The sequence below is a fragment of the Orycteropus afer genome, unplaced genomic scaffold (assembly GCF_000298275.1).
Source record: "Orycteropus afer afer isolate SDZICR_OR568_19922 unplaced genomic scaffold, OryAfe1.0 scaffold00009, whole genome shotgun sequence".
In the NCBI taxonomy this organism is placed as follows: Eukaryota; Metazoa; Chordata; class Mammalia; order Tubulidentata; family Orycteropodidae; genus Orycteropus; species Orycteropus afer.
The window spans coordinates 18159309-18179237 of record NW_006921596.1 but is presented as its reverse complement, the minus strand read 5'-3'; the positions used below and the strand labels follow the sequence as shown (position 1 = coordinate 18179237).

At 42.6% G+C, this 19929-nt stretch overlaps 1 protein-coding gene across 1 annotated transcript in view; it reads left to right on the top strand.

Annotated features, from left to right (window-relative positions):
- The first annotated feature begins 81 nt into the window (after nucleotides 1-81).
- The window catches only part of AMFR (autocrine motility factor receptor), a 61747-nt gene continuing 41899 nt past the window's right edge, over nucleotides 82-19929 (top strand). The window contains exons 1-2 of the mRNA XM_007947194.2: nucleotides 82-342; nucleotides 19555-19647. Coding sequence (XP_007945385.1) covers nucleotides 82-342; nucleotides 19555-19647 — 354 coding nt within the window. The remainder of the gene's footprint in view (nucleotides 343-19554; nucleotides 19648-19929) is intronic.

Here is a 19929-nt window from a genome sequence, read left to right as displayed (position 1 = left end):
GTAGGCACCGTTCGCGAGGCCGCCGCAAGAGCCTGGCCGCAGCACGGGGGAGCCTGGGGTCTGGAGGCCGCCGCTGCCGCCATGCCGCTGCTCTTCCTCGAGCGCTTTCCCTGGCCCAGCCTGCGTACCTACACGGGCCTCAGCGGCCTGGCCCTGCTCGGCACCATCGTCAGCGCCTACCGCGCCCTCAGCCAGCCCGAGGCTGGGCCCGGGTCTGGCGAGTCGGACCCGCTGATGGCCCCACTGCAGCTGGAAACGCCTGCTCCCGACCGGGCTGGCGTCGGGGGCCCCGGGGCCCGCGACGTGGCCCAGTACCTGCTATCGGACAGCCTGTTCGTGTGGGTGAGCGAGGCTGCGCCGCGCCGGGCAGCGGGGGACCGGGGCGGGGGTGGTGGTGGTGGTGGTGGCGGGGGCCGCCACGTCACCCATTATCCATGGGGGGCGTGGCTGGGTCAAGGGGTCCTCTCTCCCCCGGACCACCGGGGTGTCCGGGCCGGGGGTCCGGACGGCGCCCGCGGAAGAAGTCTGAAGTGTTGGGAGTGGGCCCGCAGTGGGAAGAAGATCGGGTGAGGGTGTGAGTAGGGGGCGACTGGAGCAAGTTAGGGCTCGCGGAAGGAGGTCGGGGAGACGTGGAGGGGGGCGCGCGGGTGAAAGCAGCCAGGCCGAGGGGGGAGGAGTAGACAGGAACGGGAAGGACCGGATTGAGGTGCTCGGGGGAGGAAGGAGTGGAAGTAAAAGGTGGAAACTGTGTGGGAACATCCGAGGGACCCTCTGTTAGGAAATTAGAAGACCAGGAACAGTTTCGTAGGGGAGGTGAGGATCAGGGAGTAGGTTGCTCTGAATGTTTTGTTAAGTGGATAGAAGTTGAAAGGCTTTCTGACTCTGCCAAACATGGCAATGTTGTTAGCTGATTTCCAGTGAAGAAGTTGTTGTTATGTGCGGTCGAGTAGGACCCGACTCATAGCGACCCCTCTTTGCGTTTCCGAAGCGGTATCACTACGGAAATACATTGCCCAACCTTCCTTTCAAGGAGTGGCTGAACTGCCAGCCTTCTGGTTAGCAGTCAAGTGCCTTAGGCAAAAGAGGACAAAAAAACCCCACCCAAACCCATTGCAGTTGAGTGGCTTCCAACTCATAGATATCAGGGGTAGGAGAATTCACATGTTGAGTATGGGGGAATTTAGGCATTTCTGTGGGTTTGGGCATTTCTTGTTCACAGAGCCATCTCCCACAACTTTTGCTACTTGGTGTTTGATTTATTTGGGTGCTATTTATTAAACAAACAAAAAACTACAACTGTGGTTCGTTTCTTGCTGCTTTTACCTGATGATTCCTGAAGGTTTTGATGTCCAAAGGCATTCAAACATTGGGAATCAAGAAGCTGCTGATCATTTAACTCAGGATTTCTGCAATTGATGCGTTTTAAAACAAGGCTTCCAGTTTGTCAGCTAGTGCAAAATAAGCAGTATTTACAAGCATATGTGTTAGTCTCACTTATTAGAACCAGAGCATGGAATCAGTTCATTCGGGTTCCACCTTCTGCTGAGAATTTGCCTGTCCCCCCCAGATGTACTGAATCAGAATCTCCGTTTTCGTAGGATCACCAGGTGATTCTTACTTACACCTAAGATCTTGTTAAAACATAGGTTCTGAGTCAATATGTCTGGGGTTATTGTTGTTATGTGCTGTCACTCACACCCGACTCACAGTGATCCCTCCCTTGGGTTTCCAAGGCAGTATCACTGCGAAGTAGATTGCCCAACCTTCCTTCTGAGGAGTGGGTGGTGGGTTTGAACTGCCGGCCTTCTGGTTAGCAGTCAAGTGCCTTAGGCACTATGCTACCAGAGCTCTTGTATCTGGAATGGACAGGCAAATCTCAAAAGGGGGTCAAACCAACAGGTTTAAAGCCCTGACTGGAACAGATAATTTCTGGCAGGGCACATCGACTGTTATTTTGGTTAAAGAATTTTGCATCCACCTTGGCTTTGAATGTCTCTTATATAAACACCACAGTGATCAGAAAAGTTGTTACAAGATTTAGTCAGGCATTTCCTGCTGCATTTTGGATCTTGTCTCCTTCTGCAGATTCCCATTTGGGATTGAATTGTTGTTCAGTGCCTTTGGGTAGACTTTTCTATTCAGAGCGACTACGTGAGACAGAGTAGAACTGTCCCATTGGGTTTTATAAGGCTGTATTCCTTTTTTTTTCCCTTTTAATTAATTAATTTATTTATTGTACTGTTCCCTCCCTTTTCCTCCCACCCCTGGTAACCAACAAGAAAGTTTCCTTCCATATATAAATCTTTCCTTGACTTTTTATAATAATAAACTAATAAAATGTTTGTCCTTCTGTGATTGACTTATTTCACTCAGCATAATGCCTTCCAAGTTTATCCATGTTATGCGGTGTTTTGTGGAATCTTTAGTGTTGCATAGTATTCCATTGTGTGTATGTACTAGAGTTTGATTATCCATTTTTCTGTTGATGGACACCTAGGTTGTTTCCATCTTTTTGCTATTGTAAATAGTGCTGTGATGAACATAAACCAAATCAAACTCATTGCCGTCTAGTTGGTTCTGACTCTTAGTGACCCCTCCTTGGGTTTCGGAGGGGGTATCTCTATGGAAGTAGATTGCTCAGTCTTCCTTCCAGGAGTGGCTGGTGGGTATGCATATGCCTGTTCTTACCCTGGCTCTCACTTCTTTAGGATAGATACCTAGTAATGAGATTGCTGGATCAAATAGTATTTCTAATTCCAACTTTTTAAGGAATCGCCACACTGTTTTCCACAGTGGTTGTTTCATTTTACGGTCCCGCGAGCAGTACATGAGAGGCCCAGTCTCTCCACAGCCTCGCCACCGTTTCAGGCTGCACTCTTCATGGAAGTAATTTGCCAGGTTTTTCTCCCGTGCAGCAGTTGAGTGGGTTCAAACTGCCAGCATTTGGTTCTCAGATGAGCGCTTCACCACTGTGCCACCAGGGCTCCTTTTAGGGTTGAGAGTAGGCTGTAAACGACTGAGAGATTAATATTCCAAGCTGATAGAATGATATTCAACTCATTTGTTATAATTAATCCCACTGTGCTTCATCAGGAAGCAGTGGGATTTGTGAACTCTGGGCTGTGGAGTTGTCTCCTCGTCTTGATGCAGAGGTTAGTCGGCAGCAGGGAAAGGCCACGTTCATGCCTCCGCTGCTTTGTAAGGCCACCAAAGAAGGGAGAAGAGAAAGAACTCAACTCCTGTCTCTTGTTTAATTTCAAACCTGCTTTTGCGTTGGAGTTAGTAGGTAAACAATTTAAAGGGCTGTGAAGAGTGCGTTTGACAAATGTTAAGATTATAATGTAGTCTTTGACATATTTTTAAAATCACAGATATAAATAAGCCTTTGAGAAAGAACTGCTATTGTATTTATATAACAACTTCTAGTATTGTTTAATGATTTTTTTTCCCCTTTAAGAATTTCTTCTTACAAAGCCCGTGTTCAAATTCCAAGGTTAATACCTCTTCATAAAACATTATGTAAAGTCTGTTGATTTTTCCAGGAAAGCTGTCTTTAAGACAACTTCCCTTTCTTCCCAGCTTATCATGCAAGCTTATAACTTCTTCCTATCTGTCGATGATATCTTCATTTCTCAGTTGAAAACAATACTTTTCCACCTTTTTTCTTTGGTTTTCACACGTTCATCTTGGCCTTCCTTGGTTTCTCCATGTGCGCACTCTAAGTATTTTTCTTCTTCCCCATTTAGTTTCTGCTTTAGCAGCCAAATAGAGTTTACAATCTTAAAAGCCTTGGGTGGGCTGATATAACATTACTGAGTAAACGTGTGGTGGGGCCTCTGTGAAAATGGCATTCAGATTCCATTTTTTTATTAAAAAAAAAAAACGCTGCCAAGCAAGACAAAACAAAACTGGATCCTTCTGCCAGCTACTAGTGAGCATATTAGGATCGCTCTAAAACTTAGCTCTATAGAGCACAGTTTTTGGATAATACAGGTCTGATAATTTCTTAAGGATCCCTAGTGGCCCGGTGGTTAAGCACTTGGCTGCTAACTGAAAAGTCAGTGGTCTGAACTCACCAGCTACTCCGTGGAGAAGGATGTGGCAGTCTGCTTCCGTAACAATTACAGTCTTGGAAACCCTATGGAGCAATTCTGCAGTGTCCTATGGGGTCCCTGAGTTAGGATCAACTTGACCGCAACATGTTTGGTGTTTCTTTTTGGCTTGGATAGTATCTTAGGAAGTTGTAGATGAACCTGCTCAACTCAAAAATCCCTTCAAAGGTACTATCTTGGGCACTGTGGAGGTCATAGCTATGAACATTGTTTTCCCCCTTACCTCAGAGCAACTGATAAACAAATAAAGCAAACTGTGATAACTGATGATGTTTTGTTGTTATGTGCCAGAGAGTTGAACTGATAAGAATGACATAAACAAAATAATGGTGAGTTTAGAGGAGAGAGATACTTCTCCCAGGGAAGGAATCATGGAAAGTGACATTTGAACCTAACCTAAAGTTATCTTAACAAGAAGGCTGTTTCAGGCAGAGAAAACAGCATGTGAAGTTGAATATGGTGTGAGGAAGGCTGTGCAGGGTGTACGCAGAGCTGTCAGTAACTGGGCAGTTAAGCCATTGGATTTTCTGATTTAGGAAGAGGATAGGAAAGGTGAAGGGGAGTCCCGGGAGTAGCAGGAGGTGGGGGAGGTGACCCTTCTGTGAAAGGAGGAGATGAGCCATCCCTTCTGAAGTTTTTTCCCTCAAAATGTGTACCTCTGGCATCCTGATTTGGTGTCACCTGGGTACTTGTGAAACGTAGTTTCTCAAATTCTACCAGGGAGTTAATTTCAGGGAGAGGGGTAGGCCCTTGGGATCTAGTGGCACAAATGGTTAAGGGCTAGACTGCTCATTGAAAGGTTGGTGGTTCAGACCCACCCAGAGGCACCTGTCTGGTTTGAAAACCCTTTGGAGCTGTTCTACTCTGCGGGGGTGGGTGGGGTGGGGGTGGGGGGGGTGTTGCCAGCATTGGGAGCAACTAACAACAAATGTGATGTGAGGCACACTGATGTTTGGGAGGCAGTCCCTAGGTCATGCAGATGGCTGATGCTCACGCCTGATAACCAAAAGGTGGGTCTGCTGATGTACTTCCTAGAACTCAGCCATTGAAAACCCAGTAGAGCACAGTTCTCCTCTGACACATGTGGTTGCTGGGAGTTAGAATTGACTCAGTGGCAACTGGTTTCATGTTTGAGAAACTGACCTAGGGAGGAGATGGGATATTGGGCCAACACTAGATTATATAAACTTTGTCTGTTCTATCAAGAAGTGCTGACAGTATTTTGTGGGCATGGGAAGCCATTGATGGAGTTTAAAAGGGAAAGGGGCTGTCACGATGAGATGGTTCTTTGAGGGACAGTTTATGGAAGCAGGTGGAGGATGGATTTATATACAGCTTATATAGAGTGAAGAGGGGCCAGGAAGTCTAGAGACCTAAAACCACCTCCTGCCAAGGAGGCCTGTTCAGGTGGGCATCTGGCAGGGTCACTGAGGGCAGGTTTGAGGAGGCGCCAAAATTCTTACAACAAATGCTTACATTTGAACTGATCACTTGTTTCCCCATGGCTTTTCAAAGTTCCAGTCTAAAATCTTACTCCTGAGAAATATTTATTTCATTGTTATTCATTTCTGGGCTTATTTTATATTATTTTTATATTATTCAAGCTGCCATTTCCGTGAAAGTATCTCATTGTTTACTGTTGTGCAGGGTTTGGTACATTTCTTTAGTCTTACCCATTATTTTCATTACTTTTTCTTTTCTCTTTGCCTTTTTTTTTTTTTTTAAACAAACAAACATATTAGCTTCTAAAATTATAAGCAGGACTTGGTAAAATGAGGGAGATCTCGTGGCATAAGGCTTAACGCATTTCACTGCCAATTAGAAGGCTGGTGATTCAAACTCACCAGCCACCCCTCGGAGGGAAGGTTGGGCAATCTACTTTCATAGTGATACTGCCTCGGAAACCCAAGGAAGGGTTGCTATGAGTTGGGCCTATGAGTTGGGCCGACTCCACGGCACATAACAACAGCAACAACAATAATAACAGCAATAGCAGCTTTTACAGAAACAGTTGCTGACCCTGCTTTAGAGTGTGTTTCTGTTTCATGTGGTGATAAAATTTCAGAGCTGAAAGTGACTTACCAAGTTTGTGTCTTTTTGAGTCCACAATAGAGAAAAATGTTACCTCCAGAAATGTTGGGGCAGCTGAAGGAAAAGAGACTCGGTTCACCAGTAATACAATATAAACCTGGATAATCAACTTAGAAATAAAAGAAAAAGCTTCTGGGTGTTGGAGGAAGGGGCTGCTGCTGGACTGCCTCTCGGTGGGTGTAAGTGCTTCCGTACCTAATCTCATTTACTTTCCTAACATTTTGAAGAGAGGAACACAATCCTTGATGTAAGAAGGGGTTGGGGTGAGTGCATCTTTGTATTTTATTGGCATTTTGTGCTTGTCTCTGGGAGCTTGCTGAGAGGTAACAGTACATGTATTATCCTGAAAGGGAGTTGACCTGCAAATGAGCTGTGGAGTAGTTAGTGTAGTGTTAAGAAGGAGACTAAGAAATAACCAAATTGATCTGTTCTTGAAACAGTTCTTGCTAGTTTTAACTGCATTTCATTATGAGCTCATAAATTATACCCTATTGGTGGCCAGCATTTTACAGGTCAAAAATACCTCCACCGTTACACAGTGGAAAATGTGGCTGAACCATTTGTATCACTCTTCCTCTGGTTTCCTCACGGCTGAACAGTCTTATAATTTAGTTTTGTTTTGTCAAGTAGAGCAGTAGAATGATTCGGGGCCAGGGGGTTGTTTTCTTGCAGGACCTTAGGATAAAGGGAATTACCCTAACCGTTTCAGGACCGAATTGTTTTCTGCTTTGAATTTTTTGTTGAACTTATGTGTTTTTCAGTAATGGAAAGAATTTTGAATAAAATGAAAAAATGTTTTTGAGGTATTATGGATGTTGATACAATTAGTGGGGCACATATGTTCCAGGGGATCTCTTGTGCTGGAGTTTGTGGGATGAGACCATTTATTCAGATTCTTGCAATTATATAGGCCCCCATGAAAGGGTAGCACATGCTAAGGATTGGATAGCTTCCCACTAAACCCCAGAGGTGGAAAATGTAGGTGGGTACTGTATATCACAAAAGGGTTAAGGTTGATTAACTAGGGTTCCTTGGATCACTGTTATCTGACCTGTTACAGACTGCACAGGGACAAGCAAACTTTTTATTTTGTGTAGACTAATAAAAAAGGAAGGCATTTGTTGACATTTAAAAAAATACTAGTTTTTAAAATAAATATAAGAAACTTTATATAGATACAAGAAACTTTTCTAAAGTACTTTCTTTTTGTTATTAGATACAGTAGAGTTGATTTGGACTCATTGTGACCCCATATGATAGAGTAGATCTATTCAATGGGGTTTTCTAGGCTGTAATCTTTATGGGGGAGCTCTGGTAGCATAGTGCCTAAGGCACTTGATTGCTAACCACTAGCCACTCCTTGGAAGGAAGGTTGGGCAATCTACTTCCATAGTGATACTGCCTCGGCAACCCAAGGAGGGGTGGCTATGAGTCGGACCGACTCAGGCCGACTCGATAGCATATAACAACAACAACAACAAATCTTTATGGGAACAGATTGCATGTCTTTTTCCCTTGGAACCACTGGGTGGTTTGGTCCACCAACTTTTCAGTTAGCAGCTAAGTGCTTAACCGTGGCACCAGTAGGGCTCCTTTGAAGTACATGTGTGTGTTGCTTAACATTGACAGTGTGTTCTGTGAAATAGGATGTTACGTGATTTGAACATTGTGTGAATACCATATTAAAACCTTCTGGGAGCCATTTTCCATCATCTTGTTGCTCCTGCTGTTGGAAGCTGGGGGAGCTGGCAGCAGCCGCGGGAGTGCAGCATGTCCTGTCTTGCTTGCAGTTCTGCCTGCCTGAGCAGCGTGTCCTGTCTTGTGGTTCTGCCTGCCTGAGCAGCAGAAGCAGCAGCTGTAGCCACCTGCCGGCTGCACAACCTGAAAAAGAGCCTGTGCCCAGAACCATGTCCTCTGCGTCACCAACCTGTGTCCCACTGTGGTCCAGTGCTTTAAGAGTCTGGGTTTGGGGTCTTGAAAACCATTAGGGGGAAATAAACATAAGGAGAACTGCTTTCCCTTGTAAAAACCCAAAACATAACAACCAAATGGGACTAGGCCACATATGCAGTCAGACGTTGTCTTAACGGACATTATGCATACCTATTTAGTGTAGTAGAAATACTGAGTGTTTCAACAGTATAACTTTTGAATCAGTCTACCTGGTTTTTAGTTTTGTTTTCTCAAGGGGAATAGTAGGATGATTTGGGGGCATGGGGATGTTTTCTTGTAGGACCTTAGAGTAAAGGGAATTACCCTAACCATTTCAGGACCAAATTGTTTCTGCTTTGAATTTTATGTTTAACCTATGTATTTTCAGTAATGGAAGGAATTTTAAATAAAAGGGGAGGGAGACAGGCCCCACCCAAGAGGCAGGAAAAGGAAAGAAAGCCAGGAATGACAAAAGTGGCAGGATCCAGCTAAGGGGAGGGTGGAGAGGTTTTGAACAGCTAAGGGAGACAAACTTGTCTGTCATTTTGTCATACTGTGGTGGCTTGCTGTTGCAAGAAGTTGATAAAAATCAACTTGAGGCTTGAGGCTGTGCCCGGTGTTTCAAACACCAGCAGGACTGTACATGGTGCACAGGTTTCAACACAGCTTACAGACTGAGACAGACTAGGAGGAAGGAAGAGGCCATCCAGTTCTCAAAGAATTGGCCAGGGAAAACCTTTTGAATAGCAGAGAAACATTGTCTGATACATTACTGGGCAACTTTATGAATAGCCCAGAAACATTGTATAATACAGCACAGGAAGAGGAGCCCCTTAGGTGGGAAGGTGCTCAAAACACTGGGAAAGAGCTGCCTCATCAGCGGAGAACCAGCCTTAATGATGGATGAAGTAAAGCTTTTGGGGCCTCCATTTGCTGACGTAGCATGACTCAAAATGAGGAGAAACAGCTGCAAACATCCATTAATAATCGGAACATGGAACATATGAAGTATGAATCTAGGAAAATTGGAAGTTGTCAAAAATGAAATGGAACACATAAAGATTGATATCCTAAGCATTCGCGAGCTGCAATGGACCGGTTTTGGCCATTTTGAATTAGACAACCATATGATCTACTAACCCACCAGCCACTCCTCGGAAGGAAGGTTGAGCAATCCTACTTCCGCAGTGATACTGCCTCGGAAACCCAAGGAGGGGTCGCTATGAGTCAGGGCTGACTCGACGGCACATAACAACAACAACAACAATGATCTACTATGGCAGGAAGGACAATTTGAAGAGGAATGGCATGGCATTCATCCTCGCAAAGGATGTTTCAAGATCTGTCCTGAGGTACAGTGTTGTCAGTGATAGGCCTACAAGGAAGACCAGTTAATACTACTATTATTCAAATTTACACACAGCCACCAAAGCCAAAGATGAAGAAATTGAAGATTTTTATCAACTTCTATAGTCTGAAATTGACCGAACATGCAATCAAGATGTATTAGTTTTCACTGGTGACTGGAATGTAATAGTTGGAAACAAAGAAGAATCACCGGTAGTTAGAAAATTTGGCCTTGGTGACAGAAATAACACTGGAGATCGCATGATAGAATTTTGCAAGACCAACCACTAATTCATTGCAAATACCTTTTTTTCAACAGCACAAACAGCAGCTGTACACATGGACTTCACCAGATGGAGTACCAGGAATCAGATTGACTATATCTGTGGCAAGAGATGATGGAAAATCTCAGTATCTTTAGCCAAAACAAGGCCAGGAGCTAATTGTGGAACAGACCATCAATTGCTCATATGTAAGTTCAACTTGAAGACAATTAAAACAAGTCCATGAGAGCCAAAATAAGACCTTGAATATATCCCACCTGAATTTGTTGTTGTTGTTGCTATGTGCCATCAAGTTGGACCTGACTCATAGTGACACCTCCTTCGGTTTCCAAGGCAGTATCGCTACGGAAGTAGATCGCCCAACCTTCCTTCTGAGGAGTGGCTAGTGGATTTGAGCCACCAGCCTTCTGGTTAGCAGTCAAGTGCCTTAGGCACTATGCTACCAGAGACCATTAAAGAAATAGATTTGATACATTGAACACCAGTGACTGAAAACCAGAAGAATTGTGGGATGACATCAAGAACATCATCCATGAAGAAAGCAAGAGGTCATTCAAAAGATGGAAAAGGAAAAGATCAAAATGGATGTCAGAAGAGACTCTGAAACTTGCTCTTGAGCAGAGAGTAGCTAAAGCATATGGAAGAAATGACAAGATGAAAGAGCTGAACAGAAGATTTCAAAGAGCAGCTTGAGCAGACAAAGCCAGTTACTATAATGAAATGTGCAAAGACCTGGAGTTAGAAAACCAGAAGGGAAGAATTTGCTTGGAATTTCTCATGCTGAAAGAATTGAGGAAAAAATTTAAGCCTCAAGTTGCAATATTGAAAGATTTTTTGGACAAAATATTGAGTGATGCAGGAAGCATCAAAAGAAGATGGAAGGAATATACAGAGTCACTGTACCAAAAAGAATTGGTTGATGTTCATCAGTTTCAGGAGGTGGCATATGATCAAGAACCAATGGTACTGAAGGAAAAAGTCGAAGCTGTACTGAAGGAATTGGTGAAGAACAAGATGCCAGGAATTGATGGAATACCCATTGAGATGTTTCAGCAAATGGATGCCCTGCTGGAGGCACTCACTCAGCTATGCCAAGAGATTTGGAAGACAGCCACCTGGCCGACTGACTGGAAGAGATCCATGTTATTACCCATTCCAAAGAAAGGTGATCCCACAGAATGTGGAAATTATTGAACAATATCATTACTATCACATGCAAGTAAAATCTTAGTGAAGATAATTCAAAAATGGTTGTAGCAGTATATTGACAGAGAACTTCAGAAATGCAGGCTGGATTCAGAAGATGACGTCGAACGAGGGATATCATTGCTGATGTCAGATGGATCTTGGCCCAAAGCAAAGAATACCAGAAAGATGTTTACTTATGTTTTATTGACTATGCAAAAGCATTTGATTGTGTGGATCATAACAAATTATAGGTAACATTGAGAAGAATGGGAATTCCAGAACACTTAATTGTACTCATGAGGAACTTGTACGTAGACCAAGAGGCTGTCATTCAAACAGAACAAGGGGACACTGTTTAAAATCAAGAAGGGAGTGTGTTAGGGTTGTATCCTGTCACCATACTTATTCAACCTATATGCTGAGCAAAGAATCCGAGAAGCTGGACTACATGAAGAAGAACGTGGCATCAGGATTGGAGGAAGAATCATTAACAATCTGCGATACACTGATGGCACAGCTTTGCTTGCTGAAAGTGAGGATGACTTGAAGCACTTACTGATGAAAATTGAAGACTACAGTCTGCAGTACGGATTACATCTCAATATAGAGAAAACAAAAATCCTCACAATTGGACCTATAAGCAGCATCATGATAAATGGAGAAAAGATTGAAATTATCAAAGACTCCATCCATATTGCTTGGTTCTACAGTCGACGCCAGTGGAAGAAGCATCAGTCAGGACATCAGACGACGTATGGCACTGGGCAAATCAGCTGCAAAGGACCTCTTTCAAGTGCTGAAGAGCAGAGATGTCTCCTTGAGGACTAAAGTGTGTGTGACACAAGCCATGGTATTTTCAATTGCCTCATATGCATGTGAGAGCTGGACAATGAATAAGGAAGACCGAAGGAGAGTTGATGGTTTTGACTTGTGGTACTGGTGAAGAATACTGAAAAGTACCATGGACTGCTAAAAGAACTAACAAATCTGTCCTGGAGGAAGTGCAGCCAGACTGCTCCTTGGAATTGAGAGTGACCAGACTTCATCTCACCTACTTTGGTCATGTTGTCAGAAGGGACCATTCCCTGGAGAAGGATGTCATGCTTGGTAGGGTGGAGGGTCAATGAAAGAGGGGAAGGCCCTCAACAAGATGGATTGGCACAGTGGCTGCAGTGATGGGCTCAAGTGTAGCAAGCATCCTGGAGCTGGTGCGGGACGGGGCAGTGTTTTGTTTTGCTGTGCATAGGGTCGCTATGAGTCAGAGATGACTCGATGGCACCTAACAACAACAACCACCTGGTTTTTGTTATTCCCAGTGCCTGCCATATGGTGAAAAAAATAAATGGGGAATTTCAAAACAGGTCAGATAAGTCTAGTGGTTTCTAAACTTTAAAAAATTAAAAATTTGGTAAGAAATGTGCGTGGTACAAAAGTTAAGAAGTGCAGAAATGGTATACAGAGAAATGGAAATCTCCCGCTTCCCTCTTTCCCTAGTAGGTACTGTTCCCCAGATGTGGCTGTTCCCAGTTTCTTGTAGTTAGTGCTACTATGGACTAGATTAAGAAATAAAGAAATCCCCCATTGTCCGCAATTTCGCTTTTCACGGTTCAGTTACATGCAGTCAATCTCTGTCTGAAAATATTTAAATTGTGTGCAGTTCTGAGCAGTGTGATGAAATCTTGTGCTGTCCTGCTCCATCCATCCTCCGGGGATGTGAATCATCCCTTTGTTCAGTGTGTCCATGCTTTGTATGCTACCTGACCCGTTAGTCACTTAGTAGCCATCTAGATTATCAGATCAACTGTCTCAGTATTGCGGTGCTTGCATTCAAGAAACCCTTATTTTGCTTAATAATGGCCCCAAAGTGCAAGAGTAGTACTGCTGGCAATTTGGATATACCAAAACCTAGGTGGGTGAGTGGTTGAGCTGTACCCTGCTGGCACCCGAGGGGTTAATGCTGCCCATCTGGGGCACCCTGGGCACTTGTTGGATGTATCCATAGGAAGAAACATAGTATGTATAGGTTCAGTACTATCTACGGATTCAGGCATCCACTGGGGGTCTTGGAACTTATCCTCCTATAAATAAGGGGGCACTGCTGTACCCAAATCGATCATGTCTTTGGCACAATTCCTGTTATACAAGCATATATGTATACATGTTCCTTCTTTTTCTATGCAGAGCTAGCAGAGCAATCACATTTCTACACTTTGCTTTTTTTAAGTGAGTAAGTTAGGTTCCATAGTGCCTAAGGCATTTGACTGCTAACCAGAAGGCTGGCGGTTCAAACCCACCAACTGTTCCTCAGAAGGAAGGTTGGGCAATCTATTTCTGTAGTAATACTGCCTGAGAAACCCAAGGAGGGGTCGCTATGAGTTGGGCCGGACTTGACAGCACATAACAACAACAACAGCAACAACAAAGTTAGGTTGAAGGTTCCGTAGCATGCTAATAAATACAGAACTGCTGAGTTAGTTTTACTGGCTTCATGATATTCCACCAAATGGATGTTTTACAGTTTCTTGAACTTGTCTCACTGATGGAAATTTAAATGTTTACCATTTTGCTCCAGTGAAGCTCCTTATACTTAGATCTGAGTTTGGACTCTGCCTGCAAGGAAAAGTTAGCTGGCTAACTAACAGGGAGCTCTGGTGGCGTAGTGCCTAAGGCATTTGACTACTAACCACAAGGCTGGTGGTTCAAACCCACCAGCCACTCCTCGGAAGGAAGGTTGGGCAATCTACTTCCGTTGTGATACTGCCTCGGAAACCCAAGGAAGGGTCGCTGTGAGTCAGGTCTGACTTGACGACACATAACAGCAATTAACAGATAAAATTAAGTTAGAACTTTTACTGTTGTTAAAATGAATAAGGTAGTAATTCAGATTAGACTTGCTGGAAGTGAGCCTCATGGTTATTATAGGTGAGAAGGTTTGTCCCGTGGTTCTGGGGATTTAAATCTGGGTTATTTTGTTAAGAATATTTCCTGACAGACTTAGAAGTAGCTGTTTTGGAATTTACTTTTCATGAGTGTGATAGTTAAGGTTGTGTGTTAATTTGACTGGGCCATAATTCTCCATGGTTTAGGAGTTATGATATAGTCATGCCCCATGATGAAATATGATATAATCACATCCAAGATGAGATGTGCTATGAGTAGGCAATTAGTTGAAAGGGAGCTTCCTCAGGGATGTGACCTACTTCCAGTATGTATGAACATCCTGCCAGAGATCTCTGGCTTTTTGCTCCATCTGGATCTGGCATCTGGCTCGTCATCATTTGACCTTCAGTTCTTGGACTTAAATCAGTGGCCTGCTGTATTGCCTGTCAATCTTGAGATTGCTGACTTTGCAGCCTGTGCGTCAGCAGCCTGCCATCTGACCTGCTGATCTTGGGTTCATCAGCCTCCAAAGCCAGCAGACTGCCTTATTGCCTCTTGATCTTGGGTTTGTCAACTCCTGCAGCTCTATGAGTCAGGAGAAGTCTCCAGCTTGATGACTCATGGACTTGAGACTTTCCAGCCTCTATAATTACATGGGCCATTTCCTTGAGATAAATCACTGTCTCTCTCCATATATATATGTATACATATATATACACATACACACATACTTAAATTTTACTGGCTTTGCTTCTCTATAGAATCTACCCTAAAACAATGAGGAATGCCACAATTATGTTCTTTCAGTGTTTGCAATTTGTCAAACCTCTGTGAGTTTTGAAGTTGAGAAGTTACATGCCTATTCTCAAAACTCACTGCAGTTGAGTCAGATCTGACTCATAGTGACCTCTCCTTGGGTTTCTGAGGCAGTATCATTACAGAAGTAGATTGCCCAATCATCCTTCCAAGGAGTGGCTAGTGAGTTTGAACCTCCCGCCTTCTGGTTAGCAGTCAAATGCCTTGGGCGCTATGCCACCAGAGCTCGCATATGCCTATTAGAAGGATAAAATATTTTTTAAATTAAGACATCTTTGTATAGAGTAACTAATTCACTGCCGTCAAGTCAGATCCGACTCATAGCGACCCGTCCTTGGGTTTCCGAGGCGATACCACAGCAGAATTAGATTGCCCAACCTTTCTTCCAAGGAGTGGCTGGTGGGTTTGAACCACCAGCCTTCTGGTTAGCAGTCAAATGCCTTAGGCACTATGTCACCAGAGTAGTTATTAATTAAATAAAAGTTGTCAGATTAAAAAAAAAAAACACTTTGTTCATAATCTTAAAATAATTTTTTAATTGCTTCCAATTCTACAGAAAAATAAACCCAAACCCACTGCCATCAAGTTGATTCTGACTCAGCGACCCCAAGGCTGTAAATCTTTACAGAAGTAGATTGCCTCAGCTTCCTTCCACAGAGTAGCTAATGGGTTTGAACCACTGACCTTCTGATTAGCATCCAAATGCCTTACCCAGTATATCACCAGAGCTCCTTTCCAATCCTACAAAGCGTTGATTTTTATATAAAGTTCATAAAAGGTGTTTGGTGTCAGTATACTTTCTAAATTTTTTATTCCTTTCCAACCACGTTAATTTTTAAATCTTCCAATTAGATTAAAAGAGTAAATGGTTATCTTTGGGTGACAGGATTTTTGAAGGACTTGAACTTTCTGTTTATTTTTTTTTTTTAATTCAAAGATATAAACTCTTTATAATAAAGCATACCTTATTATTATTATTTTTTAATTTCTAAAAGCTTCTTTAAAAAATTTAACTGAGAAATAGAAAATATATTTTGTTTTGTAACCCAAGATGTGTGAGAATATTGTTTGGATAGAGAAATGAAAATGTGACCCTAAATTTGATGTCTCCTCCTTCATCCATGTTTATTAGATTGCTTACTGCCTTCTGCCTCAACTATATTGCAATTCTAACTCCTTTAGTGCAGATTCTAGATCACCCTCATTTTTCTAACTTCCCACATGCCTTGGACAAATAGGGGCTAAATGTGTTGCATTTAATTCTTGACTTCATGTACCTGCAGGCAAAAACAAGGATTTTTTTTAAAAAAAGTCTGTTGTGATTAGATTGGAGGATGTTTGGCTGATTTTTAAAATCCTTTTCTGCTGGAGGATGTGACATGAGAGATTGTGGTTGTGGTTTTGTCTTATGACATTTCTCTTCATTAACATGGCCTAGGTTCTGACTGACTGATTTAGAGCACAATGAAGGTGTTCATAGGCATTCACTAGTTCTTGGATGTTTTGGATAGTTAGATAGGTTTTTTTTTTTTTTTCCTTCTTGATTATTTGAAAGATTTAAGTATTAGAAGAATTTTGTTTATTTTACGTTTGTTTTTACAGTATTATTTCTGTCTCAGTCCTTTAAAAATACATCACACATTTCATTGCCTAAGGCACTTGACTACTAACCAGAAGGCTGGCGGTTCAAACCCATCAGCCACTCCTTAGAAGGAAGGCTGGGCGATCTACTTCTATAGTGATACTGCCTCGGAAACCCAAGGAGGGATCACTATGAGTCAAATCGACTCCTATGGCAGTGAGTTTGGTTTCGTTTTTGGTATGTGGCTCATAACAAATTAATGGATAACATTGTGAAGAATGAGAATCGCAGAACACTTAATTGTGCTCGTGAGAAACCTGTACATAGACCAAGAGGCTGACATTCGAACAGAACAAAGAGATACTTATACTTCATGGTTTAAAATCAGGAAAGGTGTGTGTCGGGGTTTTATCCTTTCACTATACTTATTCCATCTATATGCTGAGTGAATAATCCGAGAAACTGGACTATATGAAGGAAAATGAAGCGTCAGGATTGGAGGAAGACTCGTTACAACCTGCATGCAATATGCAGATGATACAACCTTGCTTGCAGAAAGTGAGGATGATTTGAAGCACTTACTGATGAAGATCAAAGACTACAGCCTTCGTATGGATTATACTTCAACTTAAAACACCTCACAAGTGGACCAATAAACAACATCATGATAAACAGAGAAAAGATTGACGTTGTCAAAGATGTCATTTTACTTGGATCCACAGTTAACACCCATCAAACAGCAATTAGGAAATCAAATGATGTGTTGTGCTGGTCATATCTGCTGCAAAAGGGCTCTTTAAAGTGTTAAAGAGCAAAGATGTCACTTTGAAGAGTAAGGTGCACCTGACTTAAGCCATGGTATTTCTAGTCGCCTCATGTATATGAGAGCTGGACTGTTAATAAGGAAGACTTCAGAAGAATTGATGTATTTCAGATGTGATGTTGGCAAAGAATATTGAATGTATCATGGACTGCTAGAAGAATGAACAAATCTGTCTTGGAGGAAGTTATAGCTGGAATAGTCCTTAGAAGTGAGAATGGTCAGACTTCATCTGCTTGTATTTTGGTCATGTCAGAAGGGAGCAGTCCCCGGAGAAGGATGTCATTCTTGGTAAAGTAGAGGGTCAGCAAAGAAGGGAAACAGCCTCAATGAAATGGTTGACATGGTGGCTGAGATGATGGCCTCGGGCATGGCAGTGGCTGTGAGGATGGTGCAGAACTGGGCAGGATTTTGCTCTGTTGTACATGGGGTTGCTATGAATGGAAACTGACTTGAGGCATCTAACAACAACATACTGGAGCTTGCTTTCCCTTCGGTCACTTTCCTTTTTTTTTTTTTTTCCCTTTAAATCATTGTTGTTGTATTATGCCGTTGAGTCGATTTTGACTCGTAACAACCCCTCCTTGGATTTCCAAGGTAGTATCACTACGGAGGTAGATTGCCCCATCTTCCTTCTGAAGAGTGGTGGTGGGTTTGAACCGCCAGCCTTCTGGTTAGCAGTCAAATACCTTAGGCACTATGCCACCAGAGCGCTTTTAAAAGTAGAGGGAAGAATGACCTAGGAAAAATGACCACTTTCCTGTAAACTTAGTGAATCAGAGTTTCAGCCAGTTTTTATATTAGTCGGTGTTCATTTTCATTTGCTTCCAATGAAACTCCTCTGACATCAAGTTGGTTCCAGCTCATAGTGACCCTGTAAGACAGAGTAGACCTGCCCCTATGGGATTTCCAAGGCTGTAAGTCTTTAAGGAAGCAGACTGCCTCATCTTTCTCCAGTAGAGCGGCTATGGGTTTGAACCACCAATCTTCTGGTAAACAGCCCACTGTTTTAACCATAGCGCCATCAGAGCTCTGTTTTCAATGAAAGTCATGATAAAGATAGTCTTTATCAAGGTCCTTTTGGCTTTTTAAGAGCGCTGGTGGCATAGTACCTAAGGCATTTATTTGACTGCTAATCAGAAGGTTGACGGTTCAAACGCACCAGCCACTCCACAATAGGATGACTGGGCAGTCTCTTTCTGTAAAGATTTACTGCCTTGGAATTGACTCAATGGCAATGACTTTGGTTTGGTTTTTGGTTTGACTTTTTGGAAGGCACTCTGGTGGTGCAGTGTGGAAGGCATTTGGTTGCTAACCAGAAGGTCAGCAGTTCAAATCCACCAGCTTCTTCATGGGAGGAAGATGAGGCAATCTACTTCCATGAAGATTTACAGCTTTGCAAGCCCAATAGGGGTCACTATGAGTTGGAATCGACTTGGCAATGGGTTTGATTTTTTTTTTTCTTTTGGCTTTTTGACATCATTTCAGCATCAGTAATGTGATATGCCACACTAGCCTCTTGGTCAGGGTCAGCTGGCTCTAACATTATGTAAACATTAGACCTGTTATTTAGATGTAAGTCTATCCATGTCTTAATTATTTAAAGAAAGAAAAATTTCCTACCAGCTGTTGAAGGCCTTGGTCTTGTATTGGTGTCCAGGGTTGCCTTTCAGTTCTCAACCCTTCCTACCAGTTGTCTTCTTCATGGTTTCTAGATGCCACACTCCTCTGATGCCCCAGAACCTTGATGTTAAGGGCACCACCAAGCATGGAGAACAGCTGTCTTTTGTTTGGCACCTTGTTCCATTGCATTAGTTCTCAGTTCATAGTTTTATGGCTTCTGTGTGACCACCAACCCCCTCTCTCCCACCTTCTTTTTGTTTGACAAGGTGAGATATTTGGTGCTAGGTTTTACTGTTCATAACAAATTCTATTTCTAGAACGGTTTTCTTCAAGGCTATCAAAATCTTAATGTAGAACATGTGCCTGGGAGGCAGTGATGAGTTGACTCCACTTCACGTACAGTTAAGAATGAGAAGAAAGATGGCCTGGTGGAGGGTACAGGTTGGGACAGAGAACTGTGAATGAACTGGAAAGCTGGTGCCTTTTCCTCCCTGCTCATCACCACCCCCACTCCATAAAAGTGTGCCCCTTCAAGTGTTGCTTATTTTGCACTGGTAGAGAATTGGAAAGGCTCAGTCATTGGAAATGATGCCCAAGTTCCGAAAATAAAATCTCCAGAGCTGCTTTTGTTTTTCAACCAAAAAAAAAAACACCCCAAATTCACTGCCATCAAGTCAATTCTGACTCATAGCGACCCCCACTGGGTTGCCAAGGTGGTAAATCTTTATGGAACTAGATTGCCAGTCTTCCTTCCATGGATTGGCTGGTGGGTTTGAACCACCAACCTTCTGGTTAGCAGTCAAATACCTTAGGCATTATGCTACCAGAGCTCCTATTTTTCAACAGGAGGAAATAAACTTCTTTTTGGTTTGTATGCAGGTCCTGGTAAATACTGCTTGCTGTGTTTTGATGTTGGTGGCTAAGCTAATCCAGTGCATCGTGTTTGGTCCTCTTCGAGTGAGCGAGAGGCAGGTAAGTCAAAAACAGGTGACACAGGAGGATTGATGCTTGTAACCATAATTTTTTTCCCTTTTAATTTGCTATAATTTCAAACTTAAAAGAAAAATAATACGAATATGAATACTACTAAGAATTTTCATAGACTCATTCCAGATTAATCAGTTGTTACCATTTTGTGCCATTTGCTTAACTTTCCTTTTTATTTATATATGTGTTTTTTTTTTTTTTTTAATTGTGATTTGGGTGAAAATTTACAGAGCAAATTCACTTTCTTAATTTTTTTTTTTTTTTAAT